This window comes from Panulirus ornatus, chromosome 35 (genome assembly GCF_036320965.1).
Source record: "Panulirus ornatus isolate Po-2019 chromosome 35, ASM3632096v1, whole genome shotgun sequence".
Classification (NCBI taxonomy): domain Eukaryota; kingdom Metazoa; phylum Arthropoda; class Malacostraca; order Decapoda; family Palinuridae; genus Panulirus; species Panulirus ornatus.
In genome coordinates, this window is record NC_092258.1 from 1,001,180 (window position 1) to 1,019,524 (window position 18,345).

Here is an 18,345-nt window from a genome sequence, read left to right on the forward strand (position 1 = left end):
AAATCTCAAAAGATAAAGAATACTGAAGCCTGTAGACAATAGAGAAAATTAAGAAGCAATCGCTACCAACAGTCATAACAATGAAACACTTCCGCCATCATTTTTATGCTAAAGTTATTTGTGAAGGTTGCAATAATGAGCTGTACAGCAGCATTAAGTAACGTATTTTCGTTAAGTAAAATGTAGTACTTCTGTACAGTGTGTAAATAAGGAGGGAATTAGCTAAAGTTATTGCTCATATAAGCGTCAGAAAATGGACAATAGAAAAATACTACACAAGAACATACGCCTTTCTGATCAGGTCTTGTCCAAGTATAGCTCATGACTAACATACACAATCACGTTTTCTATGACAGGCTAGAAAACCGTTACTTTACACAGTAAACTACAATATTCTTGCAACAGGTAGACATCATAGTACTTAAGTTATGGGGCAACCCAGCATTCAGTGTGTCATAATTTCACACCAGGAAACGAGTTCTTGCAAGCCGCAATATGGGACCCAACGTCCTTGTGTTTTGGAATGAACTGCTCAACCGTTAGATAAACAAGTTCCTTCCTCGAGTCCGGGAGCCGACATAATGGGACAAGTCATTCACATTCCCACCATCCCACTTCAAGGCAAACCAGTTGCGCCTCACCTGTGCTTCCTGGAGAGCATGTTCTCGAGGGCCAGCCTGTCTCTCAGGAGGAAAATGTTGTCGAGTGCCAGAGGCGTGTAAGGGAGTCCCGTCTGGAGCATGTGGAGCAACGCTGACCCGACCTGGTAGATCACAGTCCAAACCAGCTCCTCTGGCACAGAGATCCCGCAAGCCGTCAGCCGTGTCTGCAGAAAAGACAGTCACATGCGGATATGTTACGGCCATCTATGTAGGGGATGTGTTACTTGGGCTTATATTGAGCGTTTCTTTGGAGTTGTGTAAAGAGCCAGACTTGTTTAGGATAATCTATTGGACGGAAGGAAAACGTGCAATGAAAAAGTTTCGGAAGGAGGAATCTTATATATATATATATATATATATATATATATATATATATATATATATATATATATATATATATATATATATATATTAATCGGGTGTGTAAGGTACGTGGGTACAAGTACTCCGGAAACATAGGTCTAACTATGGTAATATCAGGAGTGCATCTGGAGCGCTGAGGCGGACACTGGAATGTTCTTGTAATACGACAAAGCTGTGCAGGCATCCAGATTATTGGGACACACAGACAAAGACTATATGATCTACTTACTTTAGATAAATTTCAAGCAGAAGAAATTTGCAAAGTAGAAAGACATGGCATATTTTGTAAAGTATGACCTATATTTTTAAAGACGAAGGGACGAGAAAGGATAAACAATGATCAACAATAGGGACGCTGCAGGATGGAATGAATAAAATATGCAATGCCTGGCCAGTCTTATCGCGACCACCAATAATAATAAGTAAACTACCACTGCATGTAAATCATACGATCATTCCTTATCTATGTAAAAGATGGTGACTTTTTTACGAGGGAAAAGTCAGTTACATTTTAACGAATTTTTTGAGAAATTTTGGAAACGCATATGTTTCACAAAGGGCTATGTTTTGTATTTCAATAATGAGGAGGATTATATAACACCATGATACTGAAGGTACTTGTAGTTAAAGTGCCTGGTGTTGAAAGCCTAGCCACTAAGCACTATCTCCTCCAGCATTATCAGGAGTCTGGTCAAGACATAAGTGTATCCTTCAGCTTTACCTGAATCTGGTCAAGAGTGGCGATGGGCGTGTCCAGAAGGTAGAAGGCGTTGCTGGTGACGTCATCGTAAACCACACCCCACACGCTCATGATGTGCGGATGGTCCACCCAGAACCACGCGTCCGCAGACCATCCAAGCCAATGCCAACCGCCCTGCGGATACAACAAGAACTAAGTTGAGTCGTCCATTGGACGTTGTACTACCATGAAACGACCTCCCTCCCAGTCATCCTGCCGACACTATTCAAACATTGAACGACCCGAGTCTGGTCAGGTCAGACTCCATTATGTCCTTTCAAAATTGCAAATATATACTTTTTTCGGTACAAATGTTTAGGAAATACATAAACACAGGAAACGTTCACGGCAAAACTTAAAATGGCAACTGTGTACAAAATGCCTTTATGACGAAAAATAATCTACGAGTTACATACTTTCTGTTTATTTCTGTTTTCATTTAAATGATTTTGTGAGGCTTGGCCAAGGTGATCATGGTGACAGGAGTAGGTGAGGCTTGGCCAAGGTGATCATGGTGACAGGAGTAGGTGAGGCTTGGCCAAGGTGATCATGGTGACAGGAGTAGGTGAGGCTTGGCCAAGGTGATCATGGTGACAGGAGTAGGTGAGGCTTGGCCAAGGTGATCATGGTGACAGGAGTAGGTACACATGTGTCATATATGAATGCCGTGAGAGGGTCGGAGATCACACTGAGGACATGTGACACATGACATTCACCAAGCACGGAGGCTGAACGCCATCAATTTGCTCAAACACTAAAACTAACAATAACAAGATTAAGTAATTTAACTGATCTATCTATTTACTAATTCATTTTCCATTAATACTGTAGCTGTGCCAAAATCAAATTACATGTTTATATCAGTTTGATTACCTGTTAACTTTAAATACATAATTTTCGTAATCGTATCAAATAACTCTCCGGTGTTCGCGCACCACATTTCATAACTAGTTAAAAATGAAATAATAACAACAACAACAATAATAATAATAATAATAATAATAATAATAATAATAATAATACTATCTTTTGGATGTATTCCTATGTAGGTGTAGTGACACCTGCCATACTAATGTTACATAGAGACGTACTATAACACAACATGGGTTAGCTTCATTTTATCAGTCTTCAGTTTCTTGTTTAATCTACTGTATAATCTTCTTTACTGATATAGGTAATTGCTTCACCTGACGGAAGAAGCAGTCTGGTCTGTATAGTACACCAAAGATATTCAGTTACTTTAGGAGTCGGGCCAGATTATAAAACTCCATTTTCTTTTTCTCTAAACACTAAGTATCACATATGATCACGTGTTTCATTCAGCTAATTAACTGACTTGGTCACGATAAAAATCTGTTTATGTAAAATTTCGTTAATTTCATTAAACAGTTTCAATTCTTCTGAGTCTGTCAAAGGATCAATGAAAAAGCAGTGAAGGGCCGGATTTGGCCGCCAATTGAATAGCCCTGCCCCAGAGTCTAGCACTAAACGGATCAAAACGATCTTTCCTTCATTATAAATTCTACTAAATGCCAGACAACAACAGCCAGAGAGATATATCGCCCCGTTATACTTGTCTTATCTACACAGAAGTAAAAGTTACACCGTTACCATACAACGTTTCCACACATTACCTTGCAGCGTTACCATTCACTGTTACCATGCAGCAGCCTTACTATCAATCCTTACCACACATCCTCACCGTTGCCATACATCGTTACCATCCGTCGTTACCACACAAATTTACCTTCCATCGTTACCATAACACTGCCACAATACAACTACGTTCCAATACATAACTATCCGTCCTGAACTGGGGGTTACGACGCGTTACGTCACAATGTTACTTAACCTCACGTAGTATCGGGGACTTCCCGTAACGTCATCTATAAATACATCATTGCCATGCAGCCAGTGACATGCTGACGTCAGTGTCAGGCAGCCAGCGATATGATGACGTCACAGTTAGTCAGCCAGCCAGGGACGTGAAATGTATGGAGACCAATTCCAAGTCTTGTCCTGGTTATCATCATCAACACCCAAGACTCTCATAATAAATGTTCTCATAACCACCTAGGTATGAGTCATCCTTATAAAATCTCCGTGATACTTCGTGCATGGACGTGCAGACAACCTCGTGCACGGGCCTCCTCAGAGTTCGAGCAATGGCCAGCTGAGAGCCTCGTGCATAGGGGTCCTCCACAGCGGAGTCATCTCATCGCGAGGTGGCGTCCGCTATTCTGGGGCGGTGGTGACACCTTCCACGGACGAACTGACAGATTTATATGGAGGGATTTTTTTCTTTAAATGTCTGAAGATAGAGAGGTGGTGTATGTGACTCCGGCAGCCAGACGGTCACCCAGTTACCGTGTGCTAATCTGAAGAGCCTCCCAGTCGTTCCTCCAACAGTACTGTCACACGAGTACTGACAGTATCATGTACAGAAAAATATGTAGAGTATGATATAAAGAGAATATTATATAAAGGGAGTATTATAACAAAGTCTACACTATACTGTGACTACTATATAAAGGGAAAATTATATTCTGGGAACATCTTACTCTGAGGTATTATATACTAGGCGTATTATGTAATGGGATTTATATACTTGGTTTATCAAATACTGAGAGGATTATATTCTAGGGCATTATATAATGGGAGGACTGTGTATAGTGTGAGTATTATATAAAGGGTAGTATTATTAATTAGAAGCACAATATATGTACTATATGTAAGAGAATATCACATGCAAAGTATCATATGAAAGGAATATATGATACTTTCAATGACTACTGCATGAGTGAACTAGTAATTATGATATATATATATATATATATATATATATATATATATATATATATATATATATATATATATATATATATATATAGCGAGAGTGTGCGTATGTTGGTAATGTGTATGAGGGGTGTGTGTTGCCTGGTGTCGAGGGGGGGATGGGGGCAGCTGGCTCGCCGCCCACTGCGTTGGCGTCATTCAGCAGCAGCCAAGCTGCCCCCACACTATCCTCCCCACCTCGTCCCCCTGCCCAAGCCCACCTAACTTAACTGGCCTTACCCCGTCTCACCTGCCTGTCCCAGTCCGGGACATGTCCCTATCTGCCAGCAGGGTCTCTGATACGTCTCCATTGACCGGTAGGGCCCGTGACGTGCCCCTCGTCTCACCTGAAGGCCCAGGACGCTTTTACTTCTCTGCCAAAGCGACCCTTACGTCCCTCACCAGCATGGAGGTCTCACCGGCATGACCACACTCCCTAGCTGGACCGACCCGCGCACCGGCCGTTAGGTGGACAGCAGGACGCCCTGCTCAACAGCAGAGACGGATCACAAAAGGTAGCGGGAGTAGTGGCAGAACGTGCTAACTATCGCTGGCAACAAGTGAATGGTCCAATTTCGCCTGCCACCTGCCACGCCGCGTCCGGGAATCCCACTCACGATGCTGGACCAGTGCCAAATTGTTGTATATGGCAAAAGGTTGCCATCCTACTGTGGCAGGCAAGGTGTTGTCGTGTGCCTGACAGGCAGGTCCACGTCATGTGCCTGGCAGGGGAGGACTACCAGGCAGGGGAGGAGGACCATGGTGGCAAGGGAGGAACAACATGGTAGGGGAGGGGCACAGGGGCAGGACATGGCACCATGGCAGGGCAGAGCCACCACGACATTCCAATTGAAATTGGCATTTTTGCTATTTTCTACAGTACCCCCCTTCCTTGACGGTACACCATTTCCTTGACGGTACCTCTTTTCCTTGACGGTACTCTTCAGCCTTGACGGTACTCTGTAACCTTGACAGGAAACTCCTACCTTGACGGACCGGCACCCGACACTCCATGCTCCGTCACCATGTGATGTAGAATAAATCCTTTCGTATTCCCGATCTACGATACGAACCACACCCCTATCTCCAGGATGACCTCTCCCACACGCCCCTCAAAGTAAACGATCCTCGACGTCGCATCCACACACCCTCACAGGGAACATCTTGCCCACTCCCCAGCAAAGTGGGTCAGGTATGTCTGCACTCGCTCCTCCCCACCACACCACATATCTTGACCGCACTTCATGGCTGCTTCTCGAGTGTCACTTCTGAACAGTTAAATCGGTGTTACTTTTGTTAATCCGACGTCAGCCTGTGTCGTCCTCGGTTGTGTTGACTCCAACGGTGTCACTGGTGCTGGTAGCTCGGTCTCTGTCTCTCTCTGCACATACATACACGTCCAGATCAGCAAGAACATCAACCCAACACCAAAAGAGTCAGAGCAGGTGATCATCCACAGAGAGACATCACTGCCACTCTCAACAACGAATTTCTCTTTCAAAGACGACAGATAATCTTACTCAGAGTTTCTTCCCATCAATCATTATCTGGCTAACCGTGTGGGTATTTCACTAGAGCCTTTTCTTAACTCCTTTAGCACTAATGCACTGCAAATGAGCGAGATGTTATGAATCCTGGGTACGATGACTTGGCCTTTAAGGTTATATAGTCTTCAAGGGTCGTGCCGATGTGCTTAAGGGCCCGTATCGTCGTGCTCGAGGATCTACAATACCAGCTCCAACATTAAACCTACCGACCTGCCATACCCAGTCCATCTTGCCAGCCAGCTGGTTCCACCCGCCCACGTGACAAATGCTTCTTTATATAAAGCTTCCCGGAATTCTTAATCCGTTTAGGAGATATTCATGACTCCCGCTCACACTTACGGGAGCTTCTCCAGCCGGGAACACCATTGTTTGTATCCACCTTTTAGTTGAGGAAAGCACTGTACCTCCAGGACGCTTTCCCAGGAGTAGGGCAGTATTTTAAACGCACAGTTGTATGACCTTAACTTGCCCTATTAGCTTTCGTATGTTAGCTTTACTTGAGTCAGGCCGGGATGAGGGCATGGCGTCCACACAACGCCAGCAGCCGACACTGTTGTTTCATAATTTCGACTAAGTTCTATGATTTGTCGATATCTTATTCTTGAGCAATAAGCTCATCCACGCCTGTCTCATCTTCTACTGTATAATTCACAAAATTTTCTCAATAGTGACATCTGTTCACATCATAAAAAGAAATAAGTGCATCAAGAGTTTGATTTATTGTATACAACAGGACGTACCTGAGGCATAGGTAACACCAGCTACGCTTGTCTGGAACCCCTGCTTGACTATGGCTGACTCAACCATATAAACATGCCTTCAGTCAAGGTTTGTTTGTTGGTCCGCCATCATATCGCGTCACTGCCTAGCCGGCAGTGAACAACAAAATAGCGTAATTACGGGAGCAGAATAAACGGCGTACCAAGTGAGCTTATACCATAATTATGTCAAAGAGGTCGAGGAGAGAACAAAACTATACAAAGACTGTAACGTAGTTCTGTGTCACTTATAGTTGCTGAGATATGACTTATTGACTACAATAGTCAGCGTAAACTGCTTATCTAACAACAGTTTTACCTGCGTGTCAACATGGATTTAATACGATGAATTTACTGTTGTTATCAAAATTTTAACTTTCTTAGATCGTGAAGGTTAAGCCTAATATTCCCTGTACCAGTCAATCTTGGCTCAGAGAAGAAGGCACGGCTATAGTGGAATATCCTGGGGACCTCCAGCGACCCAGAAACTCCTCAGGGACACAACAGAGCCTTACGTGGAAGGTCAATGGCAGTTGTTGTCGCTTTGTGTGGACCCAAGTGATAACAAAGCATGTCAAGTCTCTAGAGGCGTTGAACATCTACACTAATTGGCATGAGATCTTCCTTTAGTCTTAAGGTTTTTTTGTGCAAAATGAAAAATGGGACGATGCTTGGTACAGTTTAGCGTTTTTAGTCGAAGTTATGAAATCTAGAGTTCATAAAGCATCGAACAGGCACCTAGTTTAAAAATGTACGATTACCTATTTCTTAAATATCTGTATATCATTTGTATGATTACCTAATTCAAGATCATTTCTGTAAAAGCTATATGATTATCTACTTCTAAAATATTTTTTTGAGCCCCAGAGCTATCTGTATTGGAAGGTACTATAACCAGTTTCATATGTTACACCAAAACATCGCGCTTTGTCTAGCTCCTCGCCGGCACACTCGGAGCACCGTCGCAGATTGTTGGGGACGTATTTGTACCGGACCTCGAAGTCGAGGCTGGCCGATCAACGCGTCAGGAGAGGAGGCTAAACCCGCGCGTCCTCCATCACAAGAACCAATCAGAGAGCCTTGAAGTCACCACCTTTGTGACGTAATCTAGAGGGATGAGAACAGAAGGTACGGCGCAGCAGCCTTCGGGCAATATATAGGCTGTAATGTAAGATATACTACACCAAATGCGAAAATACTGACCGGACCTTAACACACAGACATGAATGACAGCTAACGTCAAAGAATTTTCTATTGACATTCGAAGAGCTTTTTAATCGTTTCGGAAATGCCAGTATGTAAATAGTTTCTTTTTCCAATCTAAGCCCTCATACCCAGTGGCCTTGATGGGGGTAGCATCTGCGTATGTCAGTTAGAAGCCAACTTGGGTTATCGCGGGGTGGGGGATGGTAGCCAGGAGGCTGGTGGCGAAGTGTCGGATGGACTCTACTTGCCTAAGAACTTTGAATCAAAATTCGTCTGAACGTGTTATATCTCACCCTATCAATTACTGTGACAAATGGCACATCTATGATTAATATGTAATACACGGTAAATTAGTAATCATCCAAATCATCTCTTGTTATTCTAAAACCTACGAGATATGGAAGTTTAAAAACATGTACCTCGCCTACGCCAGAATGTCGACGTAGGTTTGGCTCGTAGCCTGGTGATCACCCGCAGCTGACAGCCGCCTGACGAGCTACCGCAACTGACAGCCGCCCGCTGACAGCCGCCCGCTGACCTACCGAAGCTGAAAAGCGACTGATGACCTACCGGAGCTGAAAGCCATGTGATGACCTAACGAAGCTAACAGCCGCCTGATGACTGACAACTGACAGCCAGAACCACAGTAGCTTACCTCCCGTGTTCTTCACTTGTTTACGTAACCGATAATACCAGACATTTATGATATATTTTATAAAACATACATATCAAAGGCCAAGCGTAAAGATGAACCCTCCTTTGAGAGGTATTACTGGTTACCATTTTAGTCAAGGCCTAACAAAATCTGAAGCCCTGAACTGCGGATATGAACCTACGGAAAGGATTAACAATTCACCGACGAAGATTATATATATATATATATATATATATATATATATATATATATATATATATATATAAACTTTTTAATGGTAAAATAATCGCGAGCAGCTTGTTATCGAGAAATAGTTTCAGAACAAAGATAAAGCAATCTTCAAGTAATAGAGGTGTTCAGACTTTTACTTTCTGGTTCGACACTTCATGTTGAATAAATAGAACCTACTCGTTAAGACAGTAAGTAAAAATACTGGAAGTTTCTTAGGTTTTATTGAAATTCCCCGCCGGGCTTGCAGGGAATCTGTACTGATTCCGTTGTTTTCATTCCACCGAACTTTTCGAACAGCTTTTGCTACTGAGTTTTAGACGCATCGTAGTGTGAGAAGAGAAGGTATCGCAAGAAATACGAACAAAACAAGTATCATTTCGCTCCTGTCTCACCTTACCAGCGAGGAAAGACGCGGCGGTCGAATTAAGCAGGCTACTACTATCCAGGCTGCTGCAGCTAGCTGCACCAGTCACTCCGCCAGCAACGACTGCCGACATCCAGTGAACAGGTCGTCATGAAATTTGCGTCCGTGACAGATGAATCTTTCAACAAGACTCGACGCCTTTTTATTTGTTTCAGGATTTAGGAAAAGAAAATAATACTAATACTATTACTAACAATAATAATAACAAACTAAACAGGACTAACAATACCACATGTCCAATTCGCGACAGTGTCCGCATCTACTGCTGTCTGTCTAGATGAAAATTAAACATCGCCCTACGCTCTGACCTTGCACGTGGTCGAGGGATTACGGTAACTTACTCTTTGTTCAGTACACTTGTTTCGTCTTAGAAATATTCTTGCAAACCCAAGACAAGGTATTTGGTACTACTGCGTACACAAGCACATGGCGTCCTCCATGTGTTGATCGCGTCCCAACGCCATCCACCGCCCTACCCACCAAATATCTAGGCCATGGCTAATACATAAATATAGAACTGGCAAGTTGCTCTTCATATTTTTCATGTTTCGGAGTTTCAATATGGCTTTCACCAGGAGCAGGCGACACAGGCACAAAATCTTCCGGATATGAGTTCTAGGGATTTTAAAATAGGGAATTATCATTGAATACTGTGCTGACCAAAGAGATAACCAGCTTCTCACGAAGACTAAGCGCGTGATTTTGTTGGTTATATAAGACTACACAGAAGATACATGAAAAAACTATGTCATGAGCTGCAATGGCAATGAACTTGTGTCATACGTGCGTAGATTCTGACACCTGGCTGGCCGCCAGCCCGGACAAAGACCAGAGTTTTGGCGCCAAAACAGCCACTTCCCGGTACTGGGCAAGACGTTGGCAGGGACACCCCGCTCATACCATATTTTACATTTTACCTTATTACCGATTTACACCAGTTCAGTTATATCTCTGGGGCTTTGCTTGTTGCGAGAGTGTTGACCTGAGAGTAAGGTATTCGCTCGGCGAAATATGAGAGATGCAACAGAGAGAAATCATGCATCAAGATGCCAAAGGGCACAAGGTCAACTGCACACTCGGTAACAGTCATTTTTGTGACGTGCGTCCTGACCATAGCATGCACATCACTTCCTCTACTGCGTGCTCTCTCTCTCTCTCTCTCTCTCTCTCTCTCTCTCTCTCTCTCTCTCTCTCTCTCTCTCTCTCTCTCCTATTGAGCAGGTGGTATGTAGCCACGGACCACAGAGGTACAGCTGCCTGAGTATCGGAAAGGTTAGTGACAGCTGCGCAGACCAAAAACTACAATGGCTATCAAGTTCACTTCCTTGGCCCAGGTTGGTCTTTTCTTTCTGGCTTACGTACGCGTGGTTTGCTTGCATTCAGTCCACAAACACACAACACCTGATAACACGTAACACCACCTCTATGTTCTTGACTGCTTTTCTAGCGGTGAGCACTACGCGTTAGACATGCCTAATGGCAAAATCTCGTTGTAGGTACTCAAAGCATATTTATCAATGAAAAGGTCTCATACGTGTTCATAGTTTGTGAAACCTAAGACCTAGAGTCACAGATAGTAAACACTCACCTCAGAAAGGGACTCAAGTACGTCCCTGCTGCGGTGTGGCTTATCCTGTGACGGAAGCTCCAGTAATAATAATAATAATAATAATAATAATAATAATAATAATGATAATAATGATAATAAAATCTGTTGGCATATTATCTAGAAATGTTTGTCAAAAATCACATAAAATTCACCTCCAGAAAACAAGCTTTCAATCAAGTTTATCATGAGCACTAAACATGTCCCAGGATTGCATAAGTGGACTGCTTTCCAGACACCTTAACCGTAAATGGCAGTTCGTACCCTGTGAGGAACCAGCTGCCTGAGTGGACCAAACGGTCGTTTCACCTAGCGGGAGACTGGCTGACCTTGGACAAGGCATTCAGTACCCTCAACTCTACAACAACATGCTATCAATTCATCATTCAGACAAACGGACACAGTACAGGGCCAATGGTCAGTAGAGAGACAAACTAACAAGCGGAGTCTTTGAGACACAAATTGAGCGGTGCTGGTTTATATCAGAGTCGGTGAGATGTATAGACTTGAGATCGTTGCTGATAAAGACCACCGTGGCTACGGCTCAGATGAAGACCCTGTAAAATTTCTGCCAATAATCTGAACATAACACTCGACTACAAAGTCTATGACATAATGAGGATTTTTTTGAATACGTCATCGTCTGAAAAGTTCTTCAACGTTCAGTATACTTAAGACTGAAAATCTGAGTCCATCACTATAGTTCACTTGTCTATCTTGTGGGCGTGTCAGGTTGAGTACATCATTCGGTTAGTCAGTAATACAATCTTATAGACAAAACTACCGAAGGCCATTACTTAACAGATACTGCCATGTGCGTGTGTCAAGTCCATCACTTAAGCATAACTGCATCACTTAGCCTCAGGCTGCCAAGGGTTCAATGGAGGAGTCTTCTAAGAGGCTGTGGTAGGTAGGAAGTCTGTTGTAGATGGCGCTGGTGATGGCGTAACGTGGTGCAGTGTGGCGAAGATGCATGCCCTAAGCTTCTACCCGGGCTCGCCCACCATGCTGACAACATTCGGCTTTGATCTTTTTAGAGCAAACAGTTTTTATGCCACAATTATATACTCGCTCTCATTTTTGCATAAATGTTTGGAAAGGATTCTGACCTTTTTTCGCTTATATCTACCTTTTCGTACTAATAAAAAGTAACTCTTTCACAAACTAGATATTTCTACGTTTTAAGTTTGATAGGTTAAAATTTTTCTAATCTATAATAAAACGAATTTTCACTGAAATGGTTGACCTTGTGGCTGACTTAAGCTCTCTTATAAACCATACTTTTGTATCAAACTGTTTATCATAATGATCGAATGACATACTGAAACCATCTAAGATTTTCTTTTTTAAACTATATTGCATTTCCCACTTTAGCGAGGTAGCGTTTGGAATGAATTAACATTGGGCTCATCATATTCAATTTCTAAATGCCATTTACAAAGTACCCATCTAGATCTTACCATTCACAGCTACGCCCCCAGATTACTCCACTGTCAATCACGACTGCTTTATATGTTCTGTTTCTTCAATCTATCGTTACCAGTCCGAAACTTTCTAGTGCATCGACCGATATTCACATTCGTGAACACCAAGGTATTGTAAGTAGGACCTGTAAGAAATTATTTCCTGTTGTAATTACCTATTAGTATGGTACGGAGAGGGTGTTCTCCACTCGTGGGGCTCCATCTCTTGATCATTCTTTACTGTGGGACAACTTATCAGAGTCTTGTATGTCGTCGCCATTTACAAGTTTACCACAGTTTATACCGTTCATCCACAACTCTAATGCCATAAAAAAGATCTTTACTTATTTTCAATCAAGTATCTTGTTTGATTTCATGGTATGGCCTCTAGTTGTTTCATCTTTGCATCTTGCTAAAACATTATCTATTGTCTGGTTTAATAACTTCAAAGGTGTAATCAAATCATCGCTTTTACTTATTTCTTAAATGGCGGACGAACTTATGGCCTCCAGCCTCACTCTTAGTTCTCTTAATTCTGGCATCATTTATGTTGGCTTCTTCTGGACCTCCTCTATTTGTTGTGCCTCTATAATTATATAAGTTCGGTGATCATACTTCAGAAGCGCATTTAAGTTCTAGTCAAGTATTTAATGTGAACGGTATCTTAAATATCTCCTTATCCATATTTCTGAATGTGATTCTAACATTTGCCAGCAGACACTCGGTTTACTCTCAGTGTCTGAATCTTTCCACTGTCGTTCTTCCTTATTCCGTGTTTATCATGGAAATCTCCGATGGCTGTGGGGATGAGTGTCCCCGCCAGCCAGGCTGCAGCTCGAGGCAAGGGAACCACAAGTTGCCATGAGGACTTTACCAATATAATCTGCGTCAGTTTTATGTAAAATATCATTCTCAGGTTCTTATATTGCCGCTACTCATACCTCCGGAACATTCAGATCTTCATCTTAATATATTCACAACTGCACATCAGATGATATTTTGTCTCTTAAAAGGGTCTTTGACCTCAATGTTTACATGAATCTACCTCCAGTCGTACAACGTATTTCCTGTAACACATTAGGATGTTCTGCGTCTTTTACTACCTATACTAAGTTGCCCTGCGCTCTGCCTTTCAAGACCAGATGTTCTTGCCGGTGTTCATCAAGACCCACACAGACTGTAATAACTTACAACAATCCGAGGTGAGGGGTGAAGGCTGGACACACCTTGTGCGACGGGTGTATACTGTGAGGACGATTCCGGAAGGACTAAAAGTCACTGTCATGTTCTGAGAAGTTGTGTGGTGAGTTTCTATCAATACAGGGAGCTTCAGGACGGCATCCACAGACGGCACGCTATCAGCCTCCTTTTTGCGATAAGGTCTTCGAAGTATTCACGCAGGGGTGGAAGAGAAGGTAACACGGGGGAGGAACCTAGAAATGAAGGAGCTACGGAGGGGAAGAAATAAATATAGGTAAATAAGAGAGATAAGTATTATCAAGCAGAGAAGAAGTGGGTCACAGGAGAGGAAATGCAGTAAAGAGGAGAATATCAAGATAAGAAGTGACAGGAAGCTGTCAAGGGTATGGGGCATACCCGGGAGGAGACTGAGGGTGAGTGTTACCTCCCCAGCTCCGGGCTGATCTAAGGCGCACCTGTTAAGACTATATATAGTCCCGAGTCCCTCACCAGCGGCAAGTGTCAACATCACAGAGGGTTTCCCCATCTCACTTTGGTCGCTCGTTCTTCCTCCAGGGTATCCCCAAAGTGGAGCTCCTGCCCCCTGGTGTGTGGTGTCCCCGGGGTGGAGTTCTTGCACCCTGGTGCGTGGTATCCCCAGAGTGATGTTCCTACACCCTGGTGTGTGGTATCCCAGGGGTGGAGTTCCTGCCCCTTTGTGTGTAGTATCCCCGGGGTGGTGTTCCTGCCCCCTGGTGTGTAGTATCCCCGGAGTGGTGGTCCTGCCCCCTGGTGTGTGTATCTACGTAACTCTCCAGCACCAACATTCACGAAAAATAAGTTTTTACAACTAACACGTATAGTTCAACTGTACTACTTGCTGTACTTCACACCAGCAGCAGTCGTTTCTAACTTGGCAATGAATGTTCGTTTTCCCTGTCTTGTATCATTCTATTGTGAAGAGAATTTACTATACTGACAAAGCACACCAGGAGCTCTCATGCGCCACACCTGCATCAACCAGGGATGCCAAAGGCAACATGAGTGAGGACGCAACCCAACATATGTGACACTGTTTATACTGTTTCCTGACCAGTGCCACCAACAGATCGGAACCCTTAAGGGTCAGGTCAACGGCCAAGAGTAGTACCAACGCACTCGAAGGTCGTGCTCGAGGATCATAAAGTCGTGTCTAAGGATCACAACACTGAGTTAATGGCTACTTTCCTGAGAACGGTACAGCAAAAGGCAATCAACACAGAGAACGGTAAAACAAGAGGCAATCAACACAGCAAATGACGTTTAGGATAATTCAAGAGCCACAGATCCCGACACTCAGGCTACCATTATCACGGACCGAAAGAACGAACCAGGAGGAGCAAGGCGGTGATTGCGGCCTACTCCTGGTGACAGTGGCGGTGGTGTAGTGATGATCCGCACTGAGGCAGGAGCTGCGGCCAGATGCGCACTGTCCCAAGACATGGCAAGTACGGCATCGTAGTTGAGGAAGGCCAAGAGAGCTAGTTGGTGGGACATAGGAGAGAATGTCTAGATAGGAGGTCTTGGTGGGATGGGGATCTTGGTGAGGTGAGGAGATTCTTGGTTGCATGAGGAAATATGTCTTTGTTGGAGGAGGTCCTCACCGGAGGAGTCTTGAAAGAAGGAGGCATTGAAGAGATGGGGTTGGTCTTGGTTGGAGGAGGTCCTGGAGTGAAGGAGTCTTGGTTGGAGGAGGACTTGGTTGTAAGACACTGGAGGGTGTGACCCAGGCATCGTATCTACTTCCCAAACTTAAAATAAAGCAAACAAAGAATGTTGTTTATGGAGTGAAGAGGAAAACACACGAACACGGGTAAATACCTATCGTCCAGTTATAATAAACAACCCGGGAACTAACAAAGCTCCTGAGGCAGACATATAAGGAAAAACACCGCGGGAAACTTCGCTATATTTGGAATGGACCTAACGACGCTACTGAGTCGAAACCCTGACTCATCACAAATCTTTATGTAATATCTATCATTATGTGTTTGTGTATGTGTGCGTAATTAACTCGTTATTCATATATGGAGTGGGCGCAACACCATCGGGGAGGCATGTTTTAAACAAGATAATTTCCGACGAGGATGGGATTCGAACCCACGCACGGAGACCGTATTGGATTAGCAGTCCAACGCCTTAACCACTCGGCCACCTCGTCACTCTGATGATTAGGTTCTTTATGATTTCAAAATAGAACAACTAACTGGGAGAACACAATACTCACAAGATCACAATAAAGAAAACATGATCAGAGAACAACTACAGGGACCAGGAAACGAACCCAGAGCAGATCAGATCAGGCTGTAGCCTCGCCTTGTGAGGGAAAAAGTTGAGAAACTTGTTCGTCCTGTTTTTGCCTCACTCACCAGACGTCACGTGAGTGTAACAAAGCACTTGCCGCGCCACCTGCTAGGCCACACTTTACTCAACAATACTTCTCCCTAAGACTTATTTACCTGTAAAGATTCCTTTCCCAATAGACGTCAAGCAAAGCCCATTATATATATATATATATATATATATATATATATATATATATATATATATATATATATATATATATATATATATATATATTCTTTTCTTTCTTTCATACTATTCGCCATTTCCCGCCTCAGCGAGGTAGCGTTAAGAACAGAGGACTGGGCCTCTGAGGAAACATCCTCACCCGGCCCCCTTCTCTGTTCCTTCCTTTGGAAAATTAAAAAAAAAATGAGAGGGGAAGATTTCCAGCCCCCCCGCTCCCTTCCCTTTTGGTCGCCTTCTACGATACGCAGGGAATACGTGGGAAGTATTCTTTCTCCCCTATCCCCAGGGATAATATATATATATATATATATATATATATATATATATATATATATATATATATTTGCCATTTCCCGCAATGACGAGGTAGCGCTAAGAACAGATGACAGAGCCTTAGGGAGAAAAATCCTCGCTTGGCCCCCTTTTTTTGTTCCTTCTTTTGGAAAAGTAAGACGGGAGGGGAGGAATTCCAGCCCCTGCTCCCACCCCTTTAAGTAGCTTCCTTTCGACACGCAGGGAAGACGTGGAAAGAGAATGAGTGAGGATAGGTAGACAAAGAGGATATATGTGTCAGAGGTGGAGGAAACAAGGAGAAGCGGGAAACCAAATTGGAGGTGGAAGGATGGAGTGAAGATTTTGAGTGATCGGGGTCTGAACACACATGAGGGCGAGAGGCGTGCAAGGAATAGTGACTTGGAACGATGTGGTATACAGGGGTCGACGTGCTGTCAGTTGATTGAAAAAGGGCATGTGAAATGTCAGGGGTAAACCATGGAAAGGTCTGTGGGGCCTGGATGTGGATAGGGAGCTGTAGTTTCGGTGCATTACACATGACAGCTAGAGAATGAGTGTGAACGAATATGGCCTTTTATGTCTGATTTCCTGGAGCTACCTCGCTGAAGCAGGAGGCAGCAATGGTGTTTCCTGTGGGGCAGGGTGGCGCCGGGAATGGATTAAAGGTGAGCAAGAATGAATATGTACATGTGTATATATGTATATGTCTATGTGTGTTTGTATATGTACGTATATGTGTATCATGTGAAAAAATCTATATCTTAATTTCGCCGAGGATACCAGTTTATATATATATATATATATATATATATATATATATATATATATATATATATATATATATATATATATATGGACAATCGCATGTTTAGCAAATGGCGTCCTAGCTTCGTTCACGATTTATATCAACTGACTGTAATATTTCTCCCTTGTCTCTCCCCTGATGATGTGATTATTACATGGAAGTGCACTTGGGAGCTTAATGTGTTTCATTTTTCCCCATGGACTCATAGGAATATATATATATATATATATATATATATATATATATATATATATATATATATATATATATATATATATATATATATATATATATTATCCCTGGGGATAGGGGAGAAAGAATACTTCCCACGTATTCCCTGCGTGTTGTAGAAGGCGACTAAAAGGGAAGGGAGCGGGGGGCTGGAAATCCTCCCCTCTCATTTTTTCCTTGATTTTCCAAAAGAGAGAACAGAGAAGGGGGCCAGGTGAGGATATTCCCTCAAAGGCCCAGGCCTCTGTTCTTAACGCTACCTCGCTAATGCGGGAAATGGCGAATAGTATGAAAAAAAAGAAATATATATATATATATATATATATATATATATATATATATATATATATATATATATATATATATATATATATATATATTCAAACTGGGGAAAGTTAGGTATTCAGGTGGACGTCAGCTGTGAGAGTGAGGTGGTGGCAGGTCTCTAAGTCTTTACATGGGAACGTGTACCACACTGGCGACCATTATCGAACCCTTGTGTAAATGTTTGAACGCTGTGCACACTGTCCACCGGCCGGTTGCTACGGGTACCGTGCCCATCTTACTAGAGAAGCTTATTACTGGCAAAAGAAAGTGACACTGTAGTGTATAAGCAGCTTCCTATAGAATGAAACTGCTGATGAACTGATTGATGCAACAGTACATAATTGTTATAATTCTATGTGGAAGTTTCATTTTCAATACATCTCTCATATGTTACAACAGCAACTCACAAACACTCTCTCTCTCTCTCTCTCTCTCTCTCTCTATATATA

At 42.9% G+C, this 18,345-nt stretch overlaps 1 protein-coding gene and 1 non-coding gene across 2 annotated transcripts in view; both read right to left on the reverse strand.

Moving 5' to 3' along the window:
- Positions 1-18,345, reverse strand: part of LOC139760055 (uncharacterized) — a 55,188-nt gene that overhangs the window by 3,551 nt on the left and 33,292 nt on the right. The window contains exons 2-3 of the mRNA XM_071682821.1: positions 1,747-1,899; positions 642-826 (exon numbers count right to left, since the gene is read on the reverse strand). Of these exons, the coding sequence (XP_071538922.1) occupies positions 642-826; positions 1,747-1,899 (338 nt within the window). The remainder of the gene's footprint in view (positions 1-641; positions 827-1,746; positions 1,900-18,345) is intronic.
- Positions 15,787-15,868, reverse strand: TRNAS-GCU (transfer RNA serine (anticodon GCU)). Its single transcript has one exon. It is a non-coding gene; the product is annotated as a tRNA-Ser (tRNA).